Below are 11,136 nucleotides of genomic sequence, written 5' to 3'. Positions count from 1 at the left end.
CCCTGAGACCAGAGGAGTGCAGACTACTGTAACATAGAGACTGGGCCCGTGCCCTCTCCAGCCAAGCCTGGGAGGCACCTCCTCACTTTACACCTACAGAAAGAGGATCCAAGAGGGCAGGGCCATAGCAACTGCACACTGACCCCACTCTGCCCGATGTGCCACCTTCTGCTGGGAGCCAGGTAACCCATAGTTAAGAAGGTGGTGGGGCCGGGCAATGGTGGCGCATGCCTTTAATCCCAGCACTTGGGAGGCAGAGACAGGTGGAATTCTGAGTTCCAAGCCAGCCTGGTCTACAGAGTGAGTTCCAGGACAGCCAGGGCTACACAGAGAAACCCTGTCTCGAAAATACCAAAAACAAGCAAGCAAGCAAACAAACAAACAAAAAAAGAAGGGTGGGGGAAAAGCTGGTGAGATGGCTCAGCGGGTAGGAGCACTGACTGCTCTTCCGAAGGTCCTGAGTTCGTATCCCAGCAACCACATGGTGGCTCACAACCACCCATAATGAGACTGGACGCTCTTTTCTGGTGAGTCTGAAAACAGCTACGGGGGCTGGAGAGAGTGGGGGCCGGAGGGGGGGGCCCAGAGCGAGCAGGCCAGAGCTCAATTCCCAGCAGCCACAAGATGGCTCACAGCCATCTGTACAGCTACAGTGTACTTATACACATTAAATAAATAAATAAATCTTAAAAAAAAAAAAAAAGAAAGGTGCTGGGGTGAGCAAAGGAAGGGATCTCAAAACCAGGCTGTGCGGAATGTGTGGAGGGAAGAAGGCAGAGTGTTACGTTTGGATGCTCATTCTTTCCAAGTACAACCTCACGGGGGTGTGTGTGTCAGATTTGGGTAGGCTGCTTCCAAGCAAAAACATCTCCCACAACCCTCCTCCCCACCCCCGTCCCCATCAACCTTGGAGATTAAAAACGGGAGTTACCTGTCAAAACATCTACCATGCAGCAGAGATTTGGCATAGCTGTCAATAGATGCTTCAGGGTCCTCCTTTCTGTACCCCTGTTCTGATTCATCCAATGTCACAAAGAACGCTGCCTTTTCTACCGCATCCAGGGATTGCTTATTTTTCCCTCGTGCAAAATAGGTCTGCCGACACTTTGCCCAGGGCACTCTGTGGCAAGGAGTAAACACATCTAAAATCAGCTGTCCAGGGTGGAGAGATGGCTCACTATGCAACAGTGCTTGCTTTTCAGCATGAGAACCTGCATTTCACCCCCCACAGCCCACATAAAGGAGGTAGGTGTGATGGTCTGTGCTTCTAATCTCAGGTCTGGGAGACAAAATTGGGATCCTCCGGGCTTGTTAGCCAGCCAGGTCACCTAAATGGTCATGCTCCAAGCTAGTGAGGGACCCTGTCTCCAAAATCAATGTGGATAGCTAGTCCTGAGGAACATATTCACACACACACACACACACACACACACACACACACACGTATGTGCACACACATGCAAACACACACACACATACACAGAGCTCAGAATCAAATCCAGCCGGTCTCTGCAGCGGCCAGGGAGAAGCACCCTTCCCTGCCCCAGACATCCCCAGCAAAAGCTATAACAAATGATGACAGACTTGCCCTGGAGCCAGGCTCTGCCCTGAGCCTCCCTCAGGCATAAGTCCACTGATGTCTTCAGCACTACAGACCCATCTGTCAGATGAGGAAACCTGAGGCACAGAGATCAAGCCACAACTACTTTGGGGCAGGGAAGGAGTGACACCATCTGGTCCTTGAACCCAGACCGAGACTGATCGCATGATACTCCCACAGTGACCACCCTGAGCCCACGACACTGCTCACTGGTCTCCCTTCAGAGCTGGCCTGCAGTAGCTTCCTCCCATGGCTCCTGGGTCCCTCCCACAGTTCTCAGCCTCAGGCCCTCTGTACTGCATTCCCTCCACTGCCCACCTCTCTTGCAACTTTTGGTGTCAACACCCACAAATGCCGCAGGTCCCCAGTGCATCCCGGCCCTCAAGGCAGGAGATGAGGCATGGACTACAGCCTTCCTTGGTTTCTGGTTTTCCTCCTCAGTCCCAGGCTCCAAACAAGAGGCGGCCTTGTTATCTCCTGAGTGCCTGGAGCAATTCTTTATTAAAGAGTTTGCCCCTTGACCTTGGCTCCTGCAGCAGCTTCGAGCAGCTCAGGCGCTCTGTGAAAGATGGTCTTTTGTGAAATGCTGGTATACCTTTGGCCTCAGAAATCCCCTCCTCATGGTCTCACTACACCTGCTTCTTACACTGCTCAAAGCAGGGCACAGGGCAGTTCCTCTTTCCCACAATCAAACCCCATAATGGAGCTGGCCTTAAAGATACACATGCTTGTTTGATGTGTGTTGGGGGTGGGGTGGGTACAGTACTTTCTGCATAAGCATGAAGATCTGTGGCCACTGACCTATTATCCTAGTACTGAGAGGGCAGAGACAAGAGGATCCCTAGAACTCACTGGTCTGCCAGACTAGTCAATCAGTGAGCTCCAGGTTCTGGGAGTAACCTTGTCTTCCTGATATAAGATGGAGAGGGACAAGTGAAGATACCCAGCACTGACACACACACACACACACACACACACACACCACAAATCTCCCTGGCTGAGAGCAAGCTCAGTGGTGGAGCACTTACCAGAAAAAGAAATGAAGGAAGTTAACTGAATGTGGTGGTACAGGACTTTAATCCAAGCTTATAGGAGGTAGAGGAAGGGAGGACCCCAAGATCAAGGCATTGGTCTGAGGCCCTCAAACACATAGGAAGTCAGAGCCATTAACAAGTATGTCCATAGCTCGATGAAAAAGGCCACACCTTGATGTCTACATGTGCCCTCATGTGCTGTCCCACATACACCTGCTGTCCTGTATTAATTCAGCTGCCCTTGTGATCCACGATTGAGGGGCAGTCTGCTGTTACCCTGTGAGGAAGAGCTCGGCAGAGCACTAGGGTGTGCAAGGCCACACACGCACCTGTCTGCGGCAGTGAGGGCGGCCAGCTTGGCCTCCCCAGGTTGCGGCTCTGAAGGGTCATCCAGGATCTGCTGCATCTGCTGCTCCAGCTCTCGAGGCCTCAGCAGCCTCCCATCATGGTAGAGCCAGACCTTGAAGTACCGGCCTCTGTGGTACACAACAATGTGCCTGCTGTCTTTGATGTGCTGGATGGTGTCTGGGGTGGTGAGGAGACAAAGGAGTGACGGACAAGTTAGAAAGCCTTGGGAGCATCCCATCTGACCGTTTTGCTCTGTGAGGATCTCATGTGGCCCAGGCTGGTCTTAAACTCCCTATGTAGCCAAGGATGACCTTGAACTTCTGATTTTCTTGCCTCCACCTCCTGAATTCTAGGAGTACAGTTGTGTGGCCCTTGACTTCATACTGAGTCACTCACTCCCTTTGGCTTAGCCAGCCCCTCTAATCTAAGCCTCAGTTCCCTATCTATGAAACAAGGTTGGCACATGTAGTATTGAATGAGATCTCTCCCATAAGTCACAGGCAGAGTTCAGTTCCCAATATCTCAACCTCCTGAAACTCCAGCTCCAGGGAATCTGGTGTCCTCTTCTGGCTTCTTTGGGCACTTCACATGCTCATGTGCACATACATATAAAGAGGCAACACATACATAAAAATAAAAAGCAAAAATAAATCTTAAAAAAAGGAATGTTTCAGCCAGGCATGATGGTGTACCACTTGGGAGGATCAGGAGTTCAAAGCCAGCCTCTACATATCAAGTTAGAGGCTAATCTGAGCTACATAAGACCCCGTCTCAAAAGGGGGTGGGGGGAACTGGGAGGTGGCTTGTAGGTAACCCTTGCTGTGCAAGCCTGGTAGCCTGCGTTTGATCCGCAGCCTCACAGCACTGTCATCCGACCTGCACACGACTGCTATAGTGTGGCTGTATCCCTCCTACACACAAACACAATGAAAAATCTTAAAAAAGAAAATTGATAGCAAAAGGCTGGTTGTGGTGGCAGACACCTTTAATTCCAGAGCTAAGGAGGCAGAGGCAGGAGGATCTCTGTGAGTTAGCTTGGTCTAGCTAGGGAACTGAGAAGAGCCAGGGCTTCATGAGATCCTGTCTCAAAAGAAGCAAACAATTGGAGCCCACAGCAGAGCAGAGGAGGTCTCTGACAGCTAGCGAGAGCTGTACGACCTCACCGGCACACTACATTTTCATAAATTTGTTGTCTTTTCCACGGGATTTCATTAGAAGCTTTAGCTGGCCTATAACTCACTATGTAGACCAGACTGGGCTCAAACTCACTGAAATCTACCTGTCACAGCCTCCTGAATGCTAGGATTAAAGGCATGTGCCACCATACCCAGTGTTACCCAGATTTTATCTAATATTTATGATCACTACTATTAAAGACAATGATGGAGCCAGCGAGATGGCTCAGCTGGTAAAGGCACTGCCTAGCCTGGACCCACATGGTGGAAGAAGAGAACCAGCTCCCTCAAGAATTAAATAAATAAATAAATTCCAATTATTAATTTATCTTGTGTGAGTACTCAAATGTGTGAGGACAAGCAAGCGCTGCTACATGTGTAGACAGCAGACAACAGCTTGTGGGAGTTCATTTTCTCCTCCTACCACAAGGGTTCCTGGCATCAAGTACAAGCACCAGGCTTGCAGACAGCATACTCAGGTGCTGAGCCACTTCGCCAGCCCTGAAGGGAACCCTTGACTCTAGTCCCTTTTCTTGAGCTGTGTCCTGCCTGACAGAGGTAAGTGCTTGCTCCCTCACATGCCCCTGTACCCAGGATGCTTTGCCCTTCCACAGCCCACAAAAAATGGATTATGGGTTCTGGCTCCAGGAGGTGGAATGAATCTTTCCTCCCTAAGTGGTTTTGCTCAGGTATTTGTCACCATGTTTAAAAGTGACCAGTGCTGTATACTTGACTCCAGCAGGCCTGCATGACACCAGCTGGCATCCGTTCTCTCTCCCTGTCTTTTCCAAGAAGTTCCAAGGTTAGAAGCAGATTAGATGAACAAGCCCAGCCCAGACTAGGCTGCCGACAGCAAGCAGCTGGGCTGTGATCCAGCTCCTCAGGCGCGTTGGCTCTCAAGGGTATTTTATAGCAAAGCCCGCATGTGTGGGCTAGAGTGAGATGCCCAAGGAGTCTTGTGGGAATATGTCAGCAGGTCTGGGGGAAATGCCCAATGAAAGAAACTCTCAACTGAAGAAATACTAAAATCTGGAAACTGGCCCATTGTACAGGCCTAGTGAACAAAGGAAATTCAGGCCAGAGCTGAATTTTGGTTCAGTTATCTAATATATTTGAAGCCATGAGCTCCAACCGCAGCAACATATACTCTGGGCATGATGACGCATGCCTATAATCCCAGTGGAAGGCAGAAGGGTCATCCTTAGCTGCGAATTGTGTCAGGCCAGCCTAGAACACATGAGGTCTTGTTCCCAAACCACTACCAATGACACAGGACAAAGGGATTCCAAGAGAAGAAACATTCAGAAACAGAGGCTCTTGGGACAGACCCTGTAGACCGTTCTGCCGCCAGTGTTCCCCAGCGATTCCTGGTTCTGAGCAGCAGAATGGCAAATGCTGGTTCCCAGGGGAGACCCCGGTGAGCACGACCCACCTGTCTCCTCCCCAGGGATGCGGGAAGTATTGAAGAGTCGCTCCCACTGGGCAGAGCAGAGTGGAATTGTGGATCCCAGAAGACGAATCTGTAATAAAAATGTGTTTTAAACCAACAGGCAAAAATCGCACAGGAAAGCTTTGCAACGAGCCGATTAAAATGCAGCCTGTTTTCTGTGCACACTGTCCAGTCTGACTATATCATTCAGCGTCCCTTGGGTTGCACCTGGGGGACTCCCTGAGCTGTTCCAGGGTATTGAAGTTCCTTCCAGATAGACACTTAAGCCACCCGAGGTTATGGAGAAACAGTTGTCCTGAGGATTCACCAGGGTATCAACACCTGTGGAGGTCAGAGGAAAGCTTGCAGTAACTGGTTCTCTCTACCCACCATGTGGATCCCTGGAATTGAACATGTGTACACAGGCTTCACAAAGCCCTAACTGCACCTGGACCTCACTGAGTAGGCCTGTCTGACTCTGGCTCCCCAGTGCTGGGACTTCAATGGTGCACTGGTGCATCTTGGCTGGGCACCACTGAGTCAGGTCCGAACACTTTTCTCAAAGCAAGCACTTTTATCAACCGAGCCACCCCTCTAGCCTCCCAATAGATTTTTTTTAAAAAAAGATTTATTTTAGGTATATGAGTACACTGAAGCTGTCTTCTGACACACCAGAAGTGGGCATCAGATCCCATTAGAGATGGTTGTAAGCCACCATGTGGTTGCTGGGAATTGAACTCAGGACTTCTGGAAGAGCAGTCAGTGCTCTTATCCCCTGAGCCATCTCTCCAGCCCCCAAGAGGTTTTTTTTTTTTTTTTTTAAAAGGAAAGTTTGCATACCGGTTTGAGTTCCTCACGGTCAACCATGCGACGATACAGCAGAAAGGCATGGATGGTGTTGCCAGCTCTCGCTGCCTGAATATGGGTTGGGGTGATGTAAAGCATTTCCTATGAGGATGAGACAGCAGAGAGGGCTCACTGGGGTGTCATGGCGGTCTGTACACACGGGGTACACATGAGGACAACAGAGAGGGCTCATCAGGGTGTCACGGGGGTCTGTACACACAGGGTACACACGAGGACAACAGAGAGGGCTCGTCAGGGTGTCATGGTGGTCTGTACACATGGGGTACACATGGGGTGGGGGTGGGGGGCCTTCCCAGATAGCTCTGCGCCTACAGCTGTGCTCAGTTATAACTGCCTACCATATTTGTTTTAGGTGGGTTTTTGGTTTTTGTCACTGGGTTACATAACTTTCAGGGCACTCCTCCTATCCCCAGATTCCTGAGTGCTAGGACTAAAGCCATGTGTCACTATGCCCGACTTTACAACTTTGGACAATTTTGTTATTGCTTTAGGTCCATTTGTTTTTCTGGCAGATTGAGTATGTTTTTTTCTTTATGTGTATACGTGTGATCATGTGGAGTTAAGTGCAGGTACCCAGACAGGCCAAAAGAGGACATCAGATCTCCAGCAACTGGAGTAACAGATGGTTCTGAACCACCTGAGATGTGTGCTGGGAACCGAACTCAGGTCCTCTGGAAAAGCAGCAAGTTCTCTTAGACTACTAAACCATCTCTCCAGCCCCAAACTTACTTTTTTGAGAGAGTATCTCACACAACTTAAGTGGGCCTTGAACTACATATGTAGCCAAGGAAGACCCTGAACTAATCCCCCTGTCTCCACCTCCGTAGTGCTTGCCTGGCAGGCATAAGACACCACAAGCTCTAATTTTGTTATTGCACTATTACAACGCCAGCTTTCATCTGTTCTACCACAGGTTCAAGGCCAGCCTGTGCTTACTTAGCAAGTGCTGTTTGCCATGAACGTGCTTTGCAATGCAAAGGTGTTTGCACTGTTGGGTGGGGAGCAGGGGCCCCTTAGACACAGGAGGGTCTAACACTTGGGCTCCAGGTAGGCTCTATACAGCAACATGAAGACTTGGACAACAACCAGGAGCAATAGGAGAGAAATCTATCTTGAGCTTTCCCAGGCAGCCAGCAGGGCCATCCAGCAGGACAAACCCATCTTGGCTGCAGTGGAAATGGAAGACCAACTCACCATGGCGTAGTAGTTGCTGTTGACCATGATTGGCCCTCGGCCCCGCAGGTAGATATATTCCTCCCACCAGTCACTCACCTATGGTACAAACATAACAAGTCAGAGTGCTGAGCAGCCATGCCCAGATGCATGCAAAACTTTCTGGAAGGGGCCAGCATATGACAGGCTCCAAAACAAAGCTGTCGTAAGCAAACAGGTCACGGGAGTTGAGAGACACACTGGTACTAAAGGGATACCTGGCTAGACAATAGATCATCATTTCATACTGTGCTTAAATAAATAAATGAGTCGGGGCTGGGTTTTAGCTCAACTGTTAGAATGCATAAAACTGGGCACAGAACTATACAACAGTGCACATACAGGCAGGGGGATCAGGAGTTCAAGGTTATAGCAAGTTCAAGACTGCTACATAGCAAGTTTGAGGCTAGCCTGGGGGCCATCTGAGACCATTTCCAAAAACCTGTGACTGCCTAAGTGTCCTGGCTGAAAGTGGGGTGCTGTGCCGAACACTTGCCTGATATTCATTAGGCCTTAGGTCCCATCCCCAGCACTGCAGAAGAAAAATAACACAGATCTCCCCGAAGATGGATTTTCCTCTTCCTGATGCCTGGATATGCCTCAGCCACTGCACGAAGCCTGAGGCCAGTATGTGCTGTCTCAACGCTCCAGAGTAACCATGGCAACGTTACCCAGCAAGCTGCCCTAGCCAACTAGAAGCTGCCGATTTACAACCCATGCTGATTTGAGCATCTTGCTGGGGTGTACACCTGAGAAAAGGTTTGCACAGCAGGCCAGCTACCTAGGATTAGACCCAGAACCTGATGGCCTGAGGGTCCTGTGGCCTCCTTCCTGCTGGGCACAGTGCCTGGGTCTGGTACCATCTGCTGGATCCTTTTCTCTGTTTCTTTTTGTCTATTTTCTCTGTTCATTTTTGTCTACTTATTATTTGTGTTTTTAAAATAATTTTTCTTTTCAGGGGGTTCAGGGGTCAGGGTTTCTCTGTGTATCCCTGGCTGCCCTGGAACTCGTACTGTAGACTAGACTGGCCTTGAACTCAGAGATCCACCTGCCTCTGCCTCCCAAGTGCTGGGACTAAAGGTGTGCACTAAGATGTTTTTCATGTGTGTGTGTGTGTGTATTTTGCCTGCATATAGGTATGTGTTCCATGTGTGTGCTTGGTACCTATGGAAGTCAGAAAAGGATGTTGGATCCCCTGGCACTGGAGTTATTACATGGTTGTAAGACACCTTATGGGTGCTGGGAACTAAACCACAGCTAGAACTCCATGAGCCTTGGTTCTTAAATGGGAACTTTCACCCCGAAATACCTCACTAAGAAAAGTTCTATGTGCAGAATTACTTACATAATTTGTGGCCCACCAGGATTTTAGCTTCAAATACCACTGCAATTTGGGTCCGAGGTTGACAGCAAAATCCTGGGCCAGTGTTGTCATGCGCTGGAAGTCTTCCTCCTTCATCAGCGGTCTCACAGACTCCAGATACTGGAGAGAGAAAACATGGACGGAGTTAAACACCCTCCTCCAAGCCGTGGATCATTTTACATGCCTCAGAAAAGTAAGAAAAGTGTAGAAAAGGTTGGAAAAGCTTCCCTAAATTAATCTGTCCTCTCCGCTTCCATACAGGCTGGACAAGGCTTGCAGGACGAGCAGGGCTGAGCAGGGATGGACAAGGCCTGTAGGGCTGAGCAGGGCTGAGCAGGGCTGAGCAGGGCTGACCCAGGCTGAGCTGGGCTGAGCTGGGTTTCGGGTGGATGATAATTAAGGCCACTGCTTCCTGATGGAGGTATCAAGACACCTGGCCATTGTTTCAGTGATGATCTGGGTTGGTGTGGTGAGATGGATGGGAAAACCCTGACAGCCCAGTGAGGTCAGGTAGGTGCTGGACAAGGCAGTCATGGTACAGGACATGTCTAGGGTCTAGATCCTCAGTTCAGACAGACTGACAGATGCACACCTTCAACAGGTTTGGGGGTAAAATATACAGGAACATTGCTCACATAACCTTCTTTTCCCCTAATGATTTATGTATATGAGTGCTCTATCTTCATGCACACCTGTGTGCCAAAAGAGGGCATTGGATCCCATTACATATGGATGTGAGCCACCATATGGTTGCTGGAAATTGAACTCAGGACCTCTGGAAGAGTAGCCAGTGCTCTTAACTGCTGAGCCAACTCTCCAGCCCCACTTTTTGGACTCAAACTCACTATATAACTGAGGCTGGTCTTGAACTTCTGATCCTCCCCCTACCTTTATCCCCGAAGTGCTGGGATGACCTCATGTGCCACCATGGCTGGCTAAGCATGACTCTTTCTAAGAATCCCCAAAATTCCCACCTGTACCTGCATGAGTTCCAGGAAGCAGAAGTCCGCCAAACCTGATTGGTCAGGAAACAAAACCAGGTTTAAGAAGGGTGTGGTGGACAATACCTATAATCCCAGCATTTAGGAGGTGAGGTAGTGGGAATCAATGAGTGTTCAAGTCCAGCCTGGTCTACATGGAAAATTCTAGGCCAACCAAGGCTACATAAGACCGGCTTTGCCCAATGAAGTGTGGGACCATTCCTTGCAGGGCCAGCTGCTACTGTCTGGCTAACTCCAAGTGCAACATGTGTACTGATAAAACAAAGGTTGCACTCTGCACTCTCCAAGGCTAAGCTGGTGATCACTCGCCTAGCACACAGAAGGCCCTGGATTCTATGCCTGACACCATATAAAACCAAGTATAATAGGCTGGCCTGCGATCCCAGCACTCAGGTGGCAGATGCAGAAGAACCAGAGGTTCTAGGTCATTTTCAGCTACATAGGGCAGTCTAGGAAGTTCAAAACCAGTCTGGGCAAGGTAAGATTCTGTCTCAAGAAGAGGATTGGGGCAGGCAGGTTGCTGCGCCACCAAGCTGAGACTGGGAGTCTCATTTTTTTGCCCCTTCCCCAATCTGGGAGATTAGAGATGGAAAGGAACCTGCCAAGGGCAACAAGGACTAAATCCCTAAACCGGGACCCAACCCCTGAAGCCAAGATGTTTTTGATTTACAGTTCTGAAAAGAGGGCAGAAGTTACAACAATATGGGTGTCCTCAAGCACTGGACGCTAAAAGGCACTAAGGTGCTGCCATTTTAAAGCAGATCAGGATGGTGACAGAGCCATCCTCTGCTACTCAGTGACGTGAAATCCCACCCATGGACACTGCCATCAACAAGAGGCGGCAGGCACCCAGATAAAAACCACTCATAGATATTCCCAGCTTTCTGCTTACAACACACATCCCACATTCACTCCATCAGATGGACAGATAGCTAGCCTCCCCACAAGGACAAACGTTATCAGCCACAAAAGGAGAAGACGCATAGCCCTGTTAGGACAGCGATAAACCTTGAAATCATCCTGCGTTAGGAAGATGAGACAGGAGGATTACAAGTCTGAGGTTAGCTTGGGTTAAGATCCTGCTTCAAAGAAAAATAAACACTAGTG

At 49.5% G+C, this 11,136-nt stretch overlaps 1 protein-coding gene across 5 annotated transcripts in view; it reads right to left on the bottom strand.

The window, feature by feature from the left end:
• The window catches only part of Cpt1a (carnitine palmitoyltransferase 1A), a 63,699-nt gene that overhangs the window by 14,558 nt on the left and 38,005 nt on the right, over positions 1-11,136 (bottom strand). For all 5 annotated transcript variants that reach the window (XM_031389079.1, XM_031389081.1, XM_031389084.1 and 2 more), the window contains 6 exons: positions 9,011-9,148; positions 7,648-7,725; positions 6,427-6,534; positions 5,590-5,677; positions 2,964-3,159; positions 932-1,120 (listed from right to left, as the gene is read on the bottom strand). In XM_031389079.1, the coding sequence (XP_031244939.1) occupies positions 932-1,120; positions 2,964-3,159; positions 5,590-5,677; positions 6,427-6,534; positions 7,648-7,725; positions 9,011-9,148 (797 nt within the window). The remainder of the gene's footprint in view (positions 1-931; positions 1,121-2,963; positions 3,160-5,589; positions 5,678-6,426; positions 6,535-7,647; positions 7,726-9,010; positions 9,149-11,136) is intronic.

The sequence above is a fragment of the Mastomys coucha genome, unplaced genomic scaffold, assembly GCF_008632895.1.
Source record: "Mastomys coucha isolate ucsf_1 unplaced genomic scaffold, UCSF_Mcou_1 pScaffold21, whole genome shotgun sequence".
Lineage (NCBI taxonomy): Eukaryota > Metazoa > Chordata > Mammalia > Rodentia > Muridae > Mastomys > Mastomys coucha.
Note: the sequence above shows the minus strand (reverse complement) of the source record. Positions and strands in the feature narration are given on the sequence as shown.